At 37.4% G+C, this 19,947-nt stretch overlaps 1 protein-coding gene across 1 annotated transcript in view; it reads right to left on the reverse strand.

The window, feature by feature from the left end:
• Window positions 1-286: 286 nt before the first annotated feature.
• PARG (poly (ADP-ribose) glycohydrolase) overlaps window positions 287-19,947 on the reverse strand; it is a 70,548-nt gene continuing 50,887 nt past the window's right edge. Inside the window, exons 13-17 of the mRNA XM_010567860.1 lie at window positions 16,014-16,092; window positions 15,093-15,201; window positions 10,660-10,765; window positions 4,576-4,704; window positions 287-3,804 (exon numbers count right to left, since the gene is read on the reverse strand). Of these exons, the coding sequence (XP_010566162.1) occupies window positions 3,635-3,804; window positions 4,576-4,704; window positions 10,660-10,765; window positions 15,093-15,201; window positions 16,014-16,092 (593 nt within the window). The 3' untranslated portion in view covers window positions 287-3,634. The remainder of the gene's footprint in view (window positions 3,805-4,575; window positions 4,705-10,659; window positions 10,766-15,092; window positions 15,202-16,013; window positions 16,093-19,947) is intronic.

The following is a 19,947-nucleotide window of genomic DNA, read 5'->3' on the forward strand; positions in this document are numbered from 1 at the left end:
TGTCTGCATATGGCCATACACCCATATGAAATTTTACACTCATGCCAACACCCTTCCAATTTACAGTAGTTACTTCCTTTTTAGATTGCTACACAGACAGGAGCAACCGCTACAATATTGTACAGTAAGAATAAATTACTTAGCTATATTTTATGTGTCAAAATACTTGCATTATTAAATTTACTGCTAGAACTATCTGTTGTATTGTCATGTACATTCAAATGTGCTGCAATTTCTCTGTCCTGCAAAGTGTATTACGAGACAAAGCACACAATATTGCTTCAGTCAGAATTTTTTAATCGTATTCCTACAAAATCATGTAAACAGTAGCATACAGATCCAGAAAAATCAATATAATATAATGGTGCATAAACTGTAAGTTTAGAAGAACGTCAGGAACACTTCAACAGTTTATAAATTAATATATACAGTAATGGGTACTCATCATTAGATAAGAACACCTCAAAACTGAGGAACTTAGGTGCAAGAGCTGTAAAACAACAGAAGTGCTCCGACACCAAACTTGACCATGAGGCGACATTGCAATCTACATGACTGCTTGTTGTCGTTTCATATTAAGCATTCGATTTAGCTGCTAGAAAGTATAAAACAAAAGTTTTGGTAGGAAGTTTATTTTTATTTGAAATCATATAGCAAACATCCCTAAAGTAATAAAAAACCCAAAAAATGGAATACTCCATAAACAGGTTTCTAGAAGAGTGAAACTGAAGCTTACTAGGCTGCACAAAGAGGTCATTGACATCTCCATTCCATGCTAGTTCAGAGCACCAAAAGGCATCTCTAGCTAAAGAAAACGTTTCAGGTAGTTTATAAATGGAGAGCGGTGGGTGGAGGGAAAAAGAAAGAAAGATGCAGAGCACGTATTGGGCTGATGCAAAATTCCTGCTTCCACATGCAGCATTCTGGGCAGTTTAGCTCTTTATTGAATTAGAAAGTCATGGGAATGTAACACCGTTGATAATTTGTTAACTCTGGCCTATTTTGCTTAAAAAACCCCTCCAAAACAATAAGGAAAAATATAATCTTCAGCCTGCCTGTGATCAAAGTCATATTCAAAGTGTTCTTACAACATTGCCCTTTACGAGATCAGGGACACACAGTAGAATGCAGGATATATCACTATTATTTAGATGACACATTAAACAGAAAATGAGTTATTACTTTCCTTTTCTCCTGTCTGTACAACCATATTTCACAGGGGGGAAAAAATAATAAAAGTATGGTAAACATATCCTAAAGAAATAAAAGGCATTCTTCCCCATATTAGAAAATTCTCAGATATCAGTGAAAATACGGACTGCATAAAAAGACTAGGATTTATCCTGGAAACACCTGACACTGCAAAAACTCTCTTAACTGGATACCCTATAACATGATTTTCAGAGAATCTTTCCAACATTAAATATATTTTTCTGTTTCTAGAGTTGAAGTAGAATTTTATGCCATCTTGTTTTGGTACATTTTTCATGCCTGACCAATCACTTCCCCTTACAATGAAAATTAATATTGCACTAATAAAGGTGCATTTATTTACAATAAAGGGGAAGTCATATCTAGCCACCTAAAGCTTTTTGCTGTATTTTCTTCCAGTTGTTTAGGAACAAATTCTGTTCACCTTTTCTATAGGAAATCCTGAGTGTAAGGTGAAGAACGTTTGGCAGATAGCACCAATTTTCCATCACTTGTCTTAATTAACAGGGTACATTTATCATCAGCAACACATCTAGAAGCACTACCATAGTTGAACCTAAATGCCCAAGTAAGAGCTTATTGTAAAACAGTTACGCCTGTTGCCAGAATCCGAGCCAACACTGAAACACCAGGAACAGTAGAAAAGATTTCCGCTAACTCTGAGGACGCAGGTTGCAAACACAGAAAAAGGCCTGAAATTCTAGCCCAAATCTTTTCCTTATAATGGATGGGGGTGGAGAAAACTACAGCTGGTGGGAAGAATAGAAAGAAACCCTTGAACTGCTGTTGTCTGTCACCTTCCAAGCAACACGCTTCCAAGCTGCCCACTTAGCATTAATGCAAAGGTGCAGCACTCTGAAGGTGTTTATAAACGACCCAAACCCTTTGCTATTGCTTCCACCAGAGCAGCTCAAGCAGCGAGTGCTTTATTGTAAGCCAGACTGCCAACAGCTTCCAGCATTTAATTACCATGTTATGTTTCAGGCTTGGAGAGGTTTATGTCTGACATTAGCCGACAGGATTTGTTGATATTAGAGCCCTAGTTCACTACATTTCCTGTTGCAGTTTTTACTTGTATTACTAAACTTGTAATAGCAACCATGACAGACCAGAAAATCTAACACAGAAGAGGCTAAACTTAGCAATTTGGGCTTAAACTTAAGCTGGGTTTAAACTACTAATAGACAAACATTTCATTGGATTGTACATAGTACATAGACCTGGAAAAGTTTTATCACAGATGTATCTGCAGCTTTGTGTAAACTATTAATGTACTAAAGCAACACTAATTTGGTATTCACAGAGATAGTAATAGCACAGTTTTTACACATCTTTTGCCCTCTCTTCATTGTTATTATTCCCACGCCTAAAAAGACACGGGCACAAACTCCTAACAAGACCTCATGTTCTTATCTGTATCCTGCAGACTTTCCTCCCACTAATATGTAAGTGATTTCCATTTCCTCACTCACGTTATCCCATGGGGATCTTATACTCACATATACGTGTACTGTGATAAAGGAGAACTGATATGACAATATAAACACAACTAGCAGACCTCAATTCAAATGATATCGCCAACAACAGTGAACCTTGAGAAACTCCAAATATACTAACACATCTAAGACCTTGTTCAACATTGTAACAGATAGCACCAGCAAAATGGTATTGAAGAGTGTCAGGTGAAAATGTTTCCCTCTGCTAACTTTGGTCACATTTCTCATTTTCCCACCCTCCCATACTTTGTTTTTTCTCTACTTCTTCATGCTAGCTTTTGTGTCTGATTTGATAAAGACAATGCAGTTGTGAAATGCATTATAGCTCCCCCAGAATCTTCCCATTTTTAACCATTTATTAAAAAAATAGATTTAAACCAGGACATTTTAAGTTAAACAAATGAAAAAGTTGATAAGAACAATGAAGATACCGTGGCAGTCTTAAGGAGGTAATCAAATTATGACAATTTTCAGTAAAAACGATCATTACAACCCTTCTCTCTAAAATCATCCCCAGAGTTACATGGCTGCCTGTACTCCAGCACTAAGCTTACATGAGAAATCTAAGTAAGATCTCTGAAAAATAAAGGCAAAGGAGCGTAGAGAAATCTTCTGAAGTCTTTCAGCAATCTCTTGACTGAAGTACAAATGTGTACCAAAAAATCCTGCTTAACAAGGTATAATGCAAACCAGATCTACCGAAGAAATCTTTTCTGTACACATATGAACAAGGTTTTCATGTCCGAAACCATCAAACAAAAAAAATCTCGTCTCTCAAAGGTGGTTTTTTTTTGTTTGAGTGTTATACATAACTACCAATGCAGTCAATATATATTAAGTTAAGCCAATTCATACATTATACCCAGCAATTCACACAATATACCAGTGGGAGGAGATGAACAATATTCTGGTTGAATACATTTACTTCAATCCTCGAAGCACAACCCTTTTTCTTCTTCATCATCATCATCAGTAGAATCTGCATAGGACTCAATGGTGTTGTACATGAAAGAGTACAGCTTGACATCTGGTCCTGAAGTAGAACAGCTTCTGCATTCTTCATTGTAATATCTCAGTAACAGCCTATAAATGTCCCCTTAAAAATAAAAAGAAATAAAAACCATGTAAGATCATGCCATATGAAGAATGTATGATTGCAAATGAAGACTAGAAATGCACACTCACACTGAGATAGTGGCTAGGAGCATCTCTTTAAATGAGCAGTGAAAGAGGAGGTAGACAACTGTATGAGGGGAATGTAACTGTTTCCAAGTTTGTTCAAAACAGAGTGAGCTCCCTCAACTTCCTGCTGAGCTTTCTGCACAAGCTATCTGAACGTTAGGTTTGCATACGTGTTACTTAAAAGTGTATTACCAATTACCTAGCTTTGTGCTTCTGTCCCAGAAATTAAAGACATTTGACAATTACAGTGGGGCAATGGATACATTGCTTTTCTTGTATTGTTACTGCACAACACATCTGACCACATCTTGCAGGATCAAGCCAGAACCACTATAAGACAAATCTGTATCAAGAATGCGTAAGCAGATTTTCCCTTTTTAAAGCATTTTGAGTTATATTAAAAACTTTTGCAAACCTTCTGTCTACCACATGTATCTCTATTTTCCAAATTCTGGAGCATAACTCCCAAGTGAATTAGAAAAGGATTCTAGAAGTCTTCTAACAGATTAACACTGCGCAGTGGACCCTGACTGAGAAGAGCTCCCCACTCTGGAAACAGGTACAAATAAACCGAGACCCATTTGCTTGTGTTCAGGACTTGATGACAGTAATTCTTATTGGACAATTTCTACTTAAAGAGATGGTTAAGTCTCTTTGCTGCACGAAAAGATTTCTTTTTGCTCACCAATAGTTTGGCCCTTCTCACAGAGAAAAGTGTGCATGCTGTAAATATCTCGCATCAGCTCCACATCTCCAAAGGTAAAATAAACAACATCACGCCCAGCCTCAGCAGCTGCCAGTATCTGTATTAAGGCTGAAACAACAAAAAAGATTACACACATGAATACAGGATAAAACAATTTGCTGAAGGGAAAAATACAGCCTAAGTTTACAGCAAATAATCACACCACCAGCAGTATGAACAATAGGTGGGTAAGTATTACTTCCACTTTTAAAACAAAGTAAAGAATACTGGGCACTGCAGCTCAGGAATGTTGAAGTGTTCTGCTGGAGTCACTAGTGACAACCACCCTTACTTTCCAGATAAACAATGTGCTTAAAAATCAAAGGTTTTTTTGGTCTGTATCTGCCCCCAAGCACCATGCAACCATTAGTTATCCAATAAATATGTGTGACAGCCTAAGATGACAGCACCATCTTACATCCTGGTTTAAGCTGCTTGCATCGAGTCACAAATAGTAGGGTAAAAAGCATCCATTAGCACGTCACAATTTCCATTCTCTACCGCCCTTCAGAAGGAATGGAGCCAACCCTTTCACTAGGTAAGCTACACAAAGCGGGAGCCAACCCAACTTTTAGCTGCCAGGAGATCTATGGTTCTGCAGCCTCTTACTGCGCAATTTAAGGTGTCCATCTTACCTATAATAGAAGCATGCAGCATGGAATATGATGTCTCATTCTGACCTATAAAAAGCGAGTGGCAATGCCAAGAATGCAGTTGAGGTTACTCAACTTCCAGCTTCATGTCAAACTCGCTGGACCAAGCTGCATCCCCAAGTTCTGTCAATGGCTAACATTACAAAATAGACAGACTTTGTTTTCCTATATGGAAAAGAAAGAAGAATGCTTCCTATCTTGGAAACAGATTTTTGAAGACTCATCTTGAGAAATCATCTGGGGCATTGATCAATGGTCCAGCTGAGCCAAGCCAATGACCCACTGCAACTGGAGAAAGCGGCTCTGGTGCAGCTACATTTTCTCCCTTCTCACCCACCTCCTGACTTTTCTGCAGCAATCAAGTGTTCATCAGACATCTCACTGAGCCAACTCCATTCACCAACCTGGCAGAAAATTTATATGACAAAAGATTAAAAGCTAACTGTTTTCTGCTAGATCTGCAGCTGAATTGGCTGAGTGAAGGGTTTGCTAAAAGCCAGAGCTGATGTAAGGGAGGGCACCAGACCATTCGGCCAAGAACAGGGAAGGGGAGAAGAAAAACCAGGATCCTTTTAGGTAGCACCAAACTATTACAAGAGTGCAGCTTTTTCGCCAACCAGTACTGTGAGGCTGGAGTGTCACAGATGCATGCAATCAATCACACATTCATTTCAGGTAATGTTACAACAGTCCAAATAATGGACCCCAGCAACGATTTAATCTATTGCGGCTTGTCTTATTTCAGAGCCTATGGGTGCAGTTCTGATATTAATTCTTTCCTTTTCCACCCAGTAAGTAGAGTTAATTAAAATGTGATTAATATTGTCTTTGTAAAGATTAATTTTAAGTAAAATAGCATACATACTGCATTACCACCTGCTACTGGAAACTAAATAGAAAGCTGTTCATAGCTCAGCTCAAGAATCTTTCACATTTTTAAACAGAGACCTAATAAAATGCTGCATTCTTTAATCAAAAAACCCTCTTGTAAACCCATAGCTAAAATTATAAATTACATGATTCACATGTGAAATTAATCTCAATCTGGGAATGATATTTTAATTAAACTACTGAACCAGCTGTGGATTTGGTAAAGCTTCAGTAGTTCAGCTTTTAAAGGGTCTAATTAACTAGCTCGCATAGGGGAACAGAACCTAATGAATCTTATTATTCATTCCAAACAAACAATGCAGTTTCATTTTACAGAAGATATTAAAAATATCCTACTGTTTATTTTGAATTGCTATAGACCTTATGAAACAAGGGTCAAAATTTCTGTCAAGAAACAGGCTTCACAATTTTCTGGGCATTAATGATATACAATACCATGTGAAATTTCCATGCTACTGATTGTCCTGGTTTCGGCTGGGATAGAGTTAATTTTCTTTCTAGTAGCTGGTATAGTGCTATGTTTTGGATTCAGTATGAGAAGAATGTTGATCACACACTGATGTTTTCAATGGTTGCTAAGTAGTGTTTAGACTAAGTCAAGGATTTCTCAGCTTCTCAGGCCCAGACAGCAAGAAGGCTGGAGAGGCACAAGAAGTTGGGAGGGGACACAGCCAGGACAGCTGACCCAAACTGGCCAAAGGGGTATTCCATACCATGTGACATCATGCCCAGTATATACACTGGGGGGAGTTGGCTGGGGCAGGGTGGATCGCTGCTCGGGAACTAACTGGGCATCAGTTGGTGAGTGGCGAGCAATTGCATTGTGCATCACTTGTTTTGTATATTCCAATTCTTTTATTATTATTATTGTAATTTCATTATTGTTATTACTATCATTATTATTTTCTTCCTTTCTGTTCTATTAAACTGTTCTTATCTTAACCCAGAAGTTCTACCTTTTTCCTTCCAATTCTCTCCCCCATCTCACTGGGGAGGGGGGGAAGTGAGCGAGCGGCTGCATAGTGCTTATTTGCTGGCTGGGGTTAAACCACGACACTGATACAGAAAGGAGCATCACATGAAGAGCAATAGAGCCTGTGGTACAGGGGCCTGGAGGGATCTGGGCTGTCTTGCCCCATGCACCCAGCTGATGTGATCCCATTTAACTCTTCGAGACTCACACCTGAAGGGATGGCTGTGCTGACATACCCAGTGAGGGTGGCAGAAGCATAATACAAATCCCTCTAGGGACCCAACTATCCTCACAGGCCCTACACCTTCAACCCCTTTTACCCAGAGGGAAGGATGTTATCACCAGGGACTCCTCTCCTGCAGTACCCTTGCAGCAGCGCAGCCAAAGTCCAGAGATCGGTGCGAGGCAAGCGGCACCAGAGACACCGCAGGGGCAAGCAGAGCGGAACTCCACTACTGCAGGTGCAGCAACGCTACACTGGGCGAAATGCCCCATACTCCTTGTGTCGTTGCCTATTGTGTAAGTTCAGAACCGCAGTACTATCATGGTAGCACCTTGATATCGCACGCATTTACATGAGGCAAGATGCATGCTTTTCTCTCCTTCCACTAATCCTACAAGGGTCTTTTTAAAGCTGACAGCAGTCTTCCGATTGAACTTCATTTTCTCAGATAAATAAGAACACCAAATCAGCTAAAGAGTACTTTCTCACAATCATTAGGAGTTAAATTTATGTATTTATGAGAAGCCTTATCAGATCATCTCCTTTGCATTTTCAATAAAACAACACTTTTCCAATCTTTAGACAGTTGCACAGAGCCCCTGCAGCTAGTAATTGTTAAATTATCCTCTGGTTTGAAGAGCAAGACAAGATCTTCCAACTTCTCCCAATTACATAAACATACTTTTTTCAGTATTGAAAGTCTTAAGTTTATAGTAAAATTTTGTGGAAATACCCCCAACTTAACCGGAATCTGGCTTGTTTACATACCAGGTCTTTAATTTATAAAGCCAGATTATTTTTTTCCTCCCTTAAGACAACTTTAGTTTTCACATCATCTGTGACCTTGAATGAAACCATATTTTATACACAATCATGCACCTCTAATTCATGACTAAAAAAAATCATGGCAAAATATCATAATGCATTATGGAACTTATCCAGTTATATCCAATTATATCAATTACTTTGGTGGTTCTGAAGTCTTTGTTATAGATCCAAATAATACTTCTGAAAGGACAAGCATATGTATTTAAGAACATTAAATGAAAAAGCAAGTTTTTAAACTATGAAAATTATTTTGTCATTGCAATACGCTGTCAAGCCTGTGTAGTCAACAAAAGGTATTTATTTGGGTTCAGTGAAACTGTGATACTGATAATCTCAGAGTTTTCTAAAACATACTCAGAAATGAAGAATTTATGACTCCCTATGAAGTGTAAAAGATTATTCTCCAGTGTAAGAAATTTGCTTAAAATGAAATGAAACCACTGAGAGAATTTGCAGTTCAGAATAACCCTATACAGCATTTTAGAACAAAAGGGAGAAACACCTTTAGCACTTATGACTGTGCAGGGAGTATCTGTGAACTAGAAAAGACTTCATATGGTTATCACACATCAAATGCAACTCTATTCTGACAAAACCACACATGACAAACTACTGTACTCTTTTAGTAGCTCTTAGTTTACAAAAATAAAGAATGAAGCCATCTTGTTTCTAGTCAGCATCAGCTCAGAGAAAAACATCACATACTAAAAGACTAGCTCCATATCCCATAGCATATCACTGTCATTTAATTCTCTTTATTAAGTATTGATTTTTCAGAGTCAACTAAGAAATTAAGCTGAGTTTACAACAAGAGTAACTTAAGTGCAAGTTAAACCAATGTCTGTCTTTGTAAGGTCTGCCAAAAGAACAGGAGAAGACTTGAGAGTACACACATAGATTTAGATGAATTTTTCACAACAGCAGCAGTGCTGTAACTTGCTGTTAAGTGTTAACTCTTGCAGACTTTGGGAAAAAAAAAAAATAAGGTTGATCCAAAACCAGAGCAAAAGTTACATAAATGAGAGCTCAAACTAAAACATTAAGTTAAAATAAAACAGACATTGTTCAAGACTTTACATGCTCTTGTTCTGGCCAGAGTTCATATTCAAGTTACAAAGCACCACATCTCATGGCTCATTTCTTTGTCTACATCAAAGACTTTTCTTATGGGCTACCTCACCAAATAGACTCAGCTCTGGTGGTCTTTGTCATTATGCTTCAGTTTTGAGCTCAGACCAATGGGGAGAGGAAGTAAAGCACTGCAGTGAGCAATCCCTATTCTAAAAGTCACATCCAGTGTTGAACAAATAATGGCTTAGATCAGATGAGCCATATTTTTATCAGAAAGCCATATGTTAAAAAAAATATACATGCGATATTACAGTTCAGATCCAAGAGAAGGCCTTATGCAGATCAAAACATTTATTAAACCTTCCTAACATAATCAAGTATGGTCAGATCCTGCAGTAAATACTACCTCTGATATTGATGATCTGCACTAGGCAGCCCATTTTATCTAATGGAAATCAAAAAACGACTGTCAGGAAATCAATGAGCATTGCGGAAAAAAACCAGATGCTCAATGAATAAAACACATTAAGAAAGAAAACTAATGAAGCTGGTGGTCTGGTGATTGTTTGTCTCAATATAACTACCTAAAGCTGTGCAGAAAAGCAAATGTTAAATACTATCCAAATGCTTGAAAACAACAAAAATGTAAATTTCTACTTAGAACTGTATGAATCAGGAAACCAATTTAAATGTCAGGATCCATCAGTTCTTGGCTTGATGGGAAAAAGTCTTAAATGAATGTAGGCATGTGTTATCTGCTGCATTATAAATACTCTAATTAAAAATAAAAGAACATGAGAAAGTGAGTGATATAGCAGGCAAGTCAGGAAAGAAAGAAGCATATCTGAGTGAATGGAAACCTCTCCGGCATACAGCAATATATTAAGGAGCAAAACTAAACATTAAGCATTGCCAGCAAGTTTGTGAAGCCTTGCAGATTACCAGGTATTTTAAACAGCTTTGCAGAGATATGAATTTTAGGCATAATCTGAAAAGGCTGGTCCAGAAAGGTCAACTGATTTATACGACTAAGAACTGCAATGAACATGTTCTTTTGTGAACTAATATTGCATGTTTGTGCTTTTGCAGGTTTCAGGTCCTTGTAAACCCAGCATTTCACCATAATGTACTTACCTCAAACTTTAAACTGAAAATAGCATATAAAAGCAGTGTGCATTTTTACTGTTTAAGGCCACAATACTCATGGCCTAAAGATCAAAGCTAATGAACCAGTTCTATGGAGAGTTTAACTACTATTCCAATTCTTGGCTAAAATGTATTAATTTGAAGAAAACAAAAAAATGTACTTGAACAACAACAACAAAAAGGCAAAGAATTAAAATTTATTTTATTCATTTGGACATTAATGAATTGCTACAATTTACCTTTTAATCGGGAGTCCCCTCCAAAGGCACCACATCCCCAGTTTCCTGTGGCTATTGCAGAGAGATGCTGAGGTGGAACATTGGGTCGAAAGAAGCCGCAATAGGCCTGCAGGCAGACAAGAGTCAGAAGATGAAGTTGAAGGTGATAACAATAATCAGTATTGTCTTCTAGCAATACCAAATTCAAACTACTTCAATTCACCATTAGTCTTTCTTTAAATTTAAGGTCAATCACTAAAGAATTTAAGGCAGGAATAATTTTGCCTTATTTGGATCCAAGTTAAAAATTAGATACAGGTGCTGACTCCTAAGGATTTCAGCTATAGGAAACTTTTCAGGATAGCCAGAGCAGAGAATAACTTTAACTGTAGATTGTATCACGTTTGTTGGGTTTTGGCCCATTTAGCACAAGACAGCTGAACCGCTGCGTCCAGTATTACTGAAATTCCTCAGAACTGAAAATAAAATATAAAATGGGCATACAGGTTTGATGCAATAAATGAGGGTAGGAGGAAAAAGTGTGATATTCAATAAGAAATCTTGAGTAAAGGCAGATGCTTCCATGTATAGAAAAAAGGATAAATCTCTTCAGGAAGTTTTTCAACAGTACAAAAATTTATTGAATTGGTACAATTGTCTGGTACAGATTGAAGTACCCACGGTTTCAATCCAATCTGATCTAAGCTGCAAATTCAAACTTCTGTTAGTTGTAATTTAGCAGGGTACCATGATTCAGAGTTTGCATAAGGAACACTTACACATCATCAGGTACATGCAGCTTCTTGAGCTCTTTCAAGTCAGAGTTATTAGTGTGCTTAATGTCCAAAGCATGTTTGTACAAAACCAGTGGGCCAAGCAAGCTAGTACTCTGGCTGTGTGGACAACAACTCTTCAAACTCCATCCTCCCAGTGAGGGAAATAGACTGGTGTTGCAACAGGATGCCATTTTCTTTTCAGCTTTTACTTAATAGGCATGTATTTCTCAACTCACCAGGACATGGAGAACAGAAACTGTCTCGTCAGACACAATAAGAAAGTCAGCAATTACTTGGAAGGACTTCAGCAGCAATGAAGAAAAATATCTAAGTAAGTGCGCCCATATGATTTTTCATAGCAAATGAAGGATAAAGATAAAACTAATAACTTTTTTTTAAAAAGAGACAATGCACCGATATTTTAAATAGGTTTCACCTAGGAATACAGCAATATGAAAAAAGCTTTCTGTCCAGTTTTAAAGCAGTTGCTTCCATATGGGAAGCAGAAGACCTGTTCCTTTTGAACTACATAAAGGAATCTGGTTTTAAGTTGTAGACAACTTCAAATATATGGTATCTCATATTGTTTAGAAGTTGTGTGATGTTTACAATTGGTTTGTTTTCATATAAAACTGTTATATACAGTTCTCACAGCTAACCATTTGAAACATAACTGTTCTGCATACCATAATTCTTAGGGAAGCATTTCTTGCCAAACATGAAGCTGTAGCTTTTTTTAATTGGTGACTATCAAAATAGGCTTAATGACATTTATGAGTGGGATTGCAAGCCCAATTATAAGTCAGTTGTTGCTTAGGATTTGGAAACTGGAACTTGCAACTGGAAAAATTATTGCTAGTGAGAATCTTTATTAGGCAATAATCTCAAGGGGCTAGCAAGGATGAAACAGTGACATCTCTTACACATATATCTGCAAATCTTGATGCTGAAATCAGATACAATGGGGTTTTTTCTTATTCTGAACAGCTGACTTCAGACAATATTAATCTTGTTTTCTGAGTACGGGTTACACCAGAAACAAGGGTCAGCCTCAGACAGTGACCTTTTGAGAAAACTAACCAGGACTGAACATCTGGTTCTTTAAGACAGATAGATCTTATAAAGGAGAAATCACATAGGCTTATAAGAAAATACAAGTTGTAAGAAAAATCACTTTAAGTTGTTTCAATCATTTCCTAACGTCTAACAAAATGCCAGACAAACAAAAGAACCTCTGGACACTGGGCTCTGTCTGCTAATACATAAACACTCGGATTTCAAAGCCTGTGTGCATACACTGCGCTTACTGAGTCCTGGTTTATTAAGTCATAATAGAAATAGAGTTGCAGCTTATTCCATTAACTTGTTTTCACCCACAGAAAAATCTTAAGGTTAATATTATTTTCTATCAAACTGAAAAAAACCCACCACAGTACGTTTGAAAATATTTGTTAAAATATTATAGAACCTCCAATAAACTTAATGAAATTTTTACTGTAGTTAACAGAATTAACTCAGGCTTAAAATTTTCTTCAAATACCAATCAGTCCTTATCAAACATCAGCCAAACCAACACACTGTATAAAAGTTGCATGGATCTACCATAATTTATTTTAAAAATCCACACCCAATCAATAATACTGAAAATTGTAGGCAGATCATAAATTCACTAGAGTAGGTAATTTGAATTTTGCACTAAGATATCACTGAAGTTTACAAAATTTATTTGCTGTCTTTTTCAGGGCTAATTTCATTACCAACCATGAAGAAACAAGCTGATGAATGTTACTTTAAATCAAGATGCTAAGGTTTTATAACTAAATTAAATTAGTCCTTCAGCACTGTACATCATTTTGGGGTGGGGGAACAAACCACCACTACCAAAAAACCCCCACAAAACCAACAAAACAAAAAACCCCAAACCACCCTCCCCCCCACCCCTCCAAAAAAAAGAAATGAGCTTTCAGGTATATTCCCCTTCTCTTTCCAGGTGAGAATTGGGAACACACTGCCCTACGTTTGAATTTATTTACAATGCATCTTATATTATTCTATAACCTCCTGTACTACAGAAAGCAGGAGACTAACAACAGCAGTATTGTGCCCTTATATTTAACACCCTAGCTAAAGCAGAGGCCCACTGCATCTATAAACATAGAAGCACACTAAACAGACTTTATCATTAGCATGTTTTGAACCCATATACAAGCACACTAATATAGTATAACTGTATAAACATTCTTGTACTCAACTGCCCAGTAAAAATAGCATTACCATTGCTATAACAGGCCACAGACCTTTCACTACCTATGCCTTATACTAGCCATGCAAGACCCTCATTCCAGCCCATCAGCCTTCTTATTAACGTATGAGAATTTGCTATGTGAACTGGAGATTGATATCAGACATCTTTTGTTAGGAGATAAAATTTACACATGGGATAACAGCAAAGGCCTTGAAAACATTGGCGTAGGTTGAAAGCTGAGGCCTCAGAACTATAAACAGCTCACTGATTGCTAGTCATTGGAAAAGCACAACCTCAAGAGCTGGGAAAAGACTGCTTTAGCTTTAAGAAAAGAAGCAGCAGCAAAGCAAGAAGTAAAACAAGTAACATGAAAATCTCAGCCATACAACATAAAGCACCTGCCATGGCTTGGCAAAGTAACCCCACATTCCCAAACGTTATGCAGCACACAGTCCAGGGCAGAGACCGAGGGCTGGAAACCATCTAGAACCTCAAATATCTTGTTTAAGGACAAGATCCCAAATTAGGGAGGGCAGGGGAGAGAAAAAAAGATGCCCACCGCAGTTCCAGCTTTCCCTGTCAAAGAGCTCTTCAGCCTGGCAACTTTGATGACTACGAGTATAAAGGACCATAGCCATTGGAGCAGTGCAGTTTTGTATACACACAGCTAATCTAGGGTAAGGTCAAGGACTGACTGCTTTGAATACATAGTGACAATGATTAATAATGTGTAAGAATTATTAGCAGGAAGTGTGCTGTTTCTGAACATTAGTCTAAAAGTTTTGTTTAAAGGATTAAAACTGGCCTGATTTATCAGTCTTCTGAATGCCCCCATCACTGTAAGCTCTAACTGGCATGTATATACACATACTCAGTTGCAACAGCCCTTACAGCTATTGTTCAAATAAAGATATGAGATTTATGAACAGCTGGATCTGATCTCAAGAAGACATCAATATATGAAAAGATAAACTCCCAGGTAATATGGCAATACCCCAACAGCAAACAAGAAAGGTGGAAGAAAAGTAAGTGGCACCGTATTTATGAACTGTCACCATATTAAAACAGGAGGCACCCCCTTCTCCACCTTGACTGCAGGGCTGAGTAGGATATTCAGCAAAGCCAATCAAGGGAAAAGAACTTAAAATCATAATTTAGAAGCAGGACAGGGAAGAGTTAAAAAAATGTACATCCACATTTCATTTACATTTTTGAAAGTTAAATAAAATACACCTTTGAATAGCGTATCAAAGGATAAGAGTCATTCTATTTGACAAGCTGCTTCTTTAACATTGGACAGCAAAACCCTGAAGTACACCTTTTATAAGGGAGACAACTAAGCAAGACCTTCCTTAGCTGAAGAAAATAATAGAAAAATATTTGAAAAGCTACTATAAACATTCGACTGCAGGCCACTGTAAGAAGTTACTGGCCTTGTTGAGCTCTCTTCTAATTTTCTCTGGACCAAACTGATCAAGGAAACGTCTGAAGTGAAATGCATCTATAGCAACAATTTCAGTGTAGCGTCGCTGCCATTCGTCCCTAAAATTGGAGGGAGAAGAAAAGTAGATGACATTAGTTATTTAGTATTGGTGATATAATAATGATCCGAAATAAGCAATTCCCTGCAGAGCTTCTCCGTTAGAAGCAGCTAGAAAGGTGAGCTCATAACAAACAATGGAGCACCTTTTTTTTTTTTTCTTCTTTGTGGGTTGGGAACGAAAGCAGCATCAGAAGTGAGACAGGTCTCCCTATAAATTTAGAAATACTCTGACTAACTTTGGGCATAAACGTGAAACAAATCTAATTACAGACGTAAGAACACCGCAAGGTCAAAGAAAAGCACTTTGGCTCTCTATCTTCCTCCAACATTTAAATGAGAGTACACTGTGTATGTTTCTATACTAAATGAATAATTTTGTGTATACACTACGATAACCTTGTTGGAGAAATAAATTCAAGAGCTCAGAGCTTTCTACTCAGATTCACGATATTAAATCTTATTTTGCCACACATCAGCTGCACTGTGGCACCTGAGGTATCATTGTCAAACTTCTTATGGCATTATAATCCACAGTTCAGTCAGTATCTTAACAAAAATTTGGAATAAATACATATAACTGTAAAAGATGTTGGTTTAAGAACTGACATATTGGCAGGTACCATTTATTAAAATTAATATCTCATTATTAATATGAGATAATTTTCTTAGCTTGTTGGCTCTACTGAAGAGAGCAGGATCAAACAGGCAAATTCTCTACTAAGGCAAATGCTAGGAAATACTTAAAGCACCAATTTTCAAATTTATAACATTTATTTACTCCTTCACTTGAAATATTTATGTGGAACTTTACCTTGGGGTCTTATCTTCGTGGCTTCTTGCCCACCGGTAAGTTTCTGCATAGCCTGTATACTCACTGTACTGCTCAGTACCTGAAACAAAATTATTTTCCATATTACTTACAAAATAGGTACATATTTTTTCACTTGGCAAATCCTTCATAGGAATCACTGCTTCTCCAAATGAACATGCAGCTCTCAGAAGCAATGGAAAATAAAGACTCATATCTGCACCAAGAATACAAGATCTTCCTGTAACCAGTAGAAGCTTCTTTTCCACAGATAATGCACAGCATCCAGCATAGAACATTACAAGTGCAGATCTATGTATGTTGTCCAGTATAAAACAAGAAGATAGTTTTCAACTTGGCCACTCTCAAGTTCAATAGCTTCTCCAAAAACTGCCCATCATCTTTAAGGTTTTACTGGCTAATACCTGGTTAAGAAAGACTGTGAGCCTTCGCGCCACCAGTATTTTGCTTTTCTTTTCTCTTTTTTGAGGCTACTACCTCTAAACACGATGATAAAATAGTCATTCCACTATTGAAAATGTGGAAACCCTACTTCATCACAATTTAGCAAACATCTGGGCTGACATTTTAGGAAACATAAGAAGAAAAATATAAAGAGATTCAAAAGTGTATGTGGCAAGCTATATGTTTATATATTTTATTTCTCTAACAAGTTTTATTTCTCTAACAAAATTAAAATCCATAAAGCCAAAGAGAACCCTGATGGTCAGAAACCAAGCAGATTTCCCACATACCAGTGTTACCCAGTTTGTAGCCCTACAGTCTCTTGAGGGCAACCTTACATAAGGATAGGTAGGACTGTTAAGCTTCCTAGTCTCATTGCCCAATACACCTCTTTCCCTTCTTACTGTTTTGTTTTACATTAGTTCAGCATGATTTCTGCACTATGGTTCCTGACACGAATTCTCAGATATCACAGCAATGTATGGCACTGAATGGACTGAAAGGCCACTGCTCTCAGCTGCAGTGGTCAGTACCAAGAAGCTACTTCTGTAAAAGCTTGAGGACCCACAAAAACCATGGTCTGGAACATACTTGGCTGCTCTGTGAAGAAGCCCAGCAGGGTATCTTGGCAAGCATTAAGGGCTGTAAGAAAGTAGCTCATTAAGACCTCCAGTAATTTTAGCTATTATGCGCTGCTATGCCAATTCCTTTTTCAAAGGTTTATCCCAAGACCAAGGAGAGCACTTTAACTGAGAGTAAGGATCATAACCTTTCTAAAAGGCTGCCTTTCACCTCATTTTACTGAATTTCAGGACCTTGCTTCAAAACCTGGGGTTGCACAAATGCTTCAAAGAAATACTCCTAAAGTAATGCCACAGCAAAATCACAACTTTCCCCCCTGTTCTGAGCTTGCAACAGCTGAATTTCAAAAGTAGGGGACTGAAAAGAATACCTTGTTTAGAAAATTTCAGCTCATACAGGTACAGTTTGGCACAAGTGATAAACGATACGAGTAAGAAGAGAACTGTTAAGCAACCCCTTAACTACAGTGACACCAGCTATGCCTATAAATATAACAGAAAAATAGGTTTTAGAAAGACGTGCAAGCTGACAGCACAAAACATCTGATTACTAAGACAGCAGTAATGCTTAACTATTGCGCAGATTGGTGATACTCTGAGAACACAAATGTTTATATTTAATATCAAAGTTTTTCAATCTCTAAATAAAAATAAAAAGTTGAAGAATCAGAAACATAAAAACTATTCACTTTTAACAAGGGAATTTAAATGCTTGCTTTCAGTAGTCTCAAGCACAGGAAACACAAGCTGTTAAAAACTGTTTAAAATGATGCATATACTCCAAGTCATTTTCTCCATCTACCCAAATTCATTTTAACGGAAAAGACTTTTCAGCACTTCTTTAACTCATCTGCCCTATTATCCACCCGTTATGTATTTAGATTTGTCTAGATGAATAACCATACTGAGGGCACACAAATACCACTCAAGGCTATTTTGGAAAGCTGCTATGCAAAATGAGTGGGATGGTAAAAGATTCCTCACCCAGAATTCACTTCCTGTTACAAAATCGAAGTCCCCAAAATTGGGTGGCAGAATATGCCTATATATTCACACACATCCATGCTCCTGTACAAAGGACAACTGTGAGCAGCTTAAATATTCAGAAGTCAGCCTTCTAATCGAATTGTAGGCTATCAACCTTCAGTAAGACTTGTCCTGACATCGGTAAAATTCAGTTTTACTGATATGCTTGGAAAAAGTGTCTGAGCAAATAGTAAGAAAAGACAGACAAGAAAGTTATGTGACTCTTCTGAGAGCTCTCTTTAGGGGACAACTTAGCAAAACTTCCAACTTTGAAAAGGAAGCATTTTGTTTGGTGTCTAGCATGTGGAAAGAAAAGACTAGGTTATCAAGATATTGCAACAGTATAGATTAAATGACAGTCAAAGTATTAAGCTGACTTTTTCAAAAGGGTCATTGTTTTCATTTATTTTTAGGGAAGTGCAGTGTCTGATGATGAAAACACCAGGAAACAAACAAGCAAGCAAATACACATATATTAAAAAAAATAATAAAAAAAAATCAATAACAGAGAAACTCAAAGAAATCACACGAACTCTAAACTCACATCCCAGAAACACAAAGTTAATGAAAATCAATGGGTTTTCATAAGTGAAGCTCTGGAAATTTGTCAGACAAAATTTGTTATTCAACTGGAAGCACTTTTTGCCTGTGAACTACTGGGACACAAACTGCTGTTGCTGGAAGAACAGAAGCAGTATGGGAAAATTGGATATGCTAATGTTTCTGGCGAATCTTTTTGTGGCCAAGTCACAAATACAGCATAATAGCACAGTTCCATCAGAACTTTAAAAACAAGTTACAAAAACTAAAAAAGCCTAGAGTCAAAAGAAAGTATATACAAGTACCATTCAAAAATACATTCTTTGTGAAACTTGTAATAGTTACAGCATCAAACAAATGGCGAAATTGCCAAGTGTTAGTGCTTATGGGACCTCCTCCATCTAGAGAGAGTTGCAATTGTTACTGAATAAAAGGAGTACATGTGAAAAGCACAAGAGTATAGTTTTGTAGTCACCAACATAAATGCACATTTACTGCCAAAAGTGAGGGGAAGGTCTTTCTCTCCTTTTCAATCAGTTCTTCTGACCCTTATCTTGCACCACCATTAGTCTTCTGGCTCTCCAGACAGTGGCATGATCAGTTTGCTAAATCCAGCTGAAAAACAATTTTTCCCCTCTAAGTAAAATTTTCAGCTGAACCAATCATCTGATCTCATTTACTGCATGGGTAATGTGCTTACAAGTCTCTGAAAATGCATCGCTAAGATGTGGTCAGGACTGGCCGTTGTTCAGTCAGTAGATTTAAAGCAAACATGGAATATAGCTTCATTTGCTCTTAACGCTGCCTGAGTATACGTGAACTCAAAGAGGAAAAAAAAGAAGGGAAAAAAAGAAAAGAAAAAAAACCTGAATGAAAACCACTGATACTTATTCACAGCTCTACCAGAAATGCAGCTGTGGAAATCTTTGGCATTGCTGCTGACATTTCTGTAGGTAGATGTCTGTGTGGAATAACTTGACTGTTTGCATGACCAGTTCCATATTCATTACAGCAGTGATCTTAACCAGATACTGGGCAATCACAACAAATTTAATTTCTCTCCAATTTCTCAGACTCTTCTGCAAATTTAAGCTGCACAGTTATACCCATTAGGCCGCTGAGTCAAGTTGCATCACAAAGAATGTAATTTATCAAGAGGATTGTGACACGCAGTGGAGACTTGGCTAAGAACTGAGGTGGAAAAGCTCCAGTGATGAAATTAAAATGATGGAATGGCCATTTCCATTAGAGAAGAACACCATATCACAAATACTAATTGCAAAACACTATAAAGTACTCAAGAAAACTAAAAGAATAATGCCGAA

The sequence above is a fragment of the Haliaeetus leucocephalus genome, unplaced genomic scaffold (genome assembly GCF_000737465.1).
Source record: "Haliaeetus leucocephalus isolate CR32 unplaced genomic scaffold, Haliaeetus_leucocephalus-4.0 Scaffold229, whole genome shotgun sequence".
NCBI lineage: Eukaryota > Metazoa > Chordata > Aves > Accipitriformes > Accipitridae > Haliaeetus > Haliaeetus leucocephalus.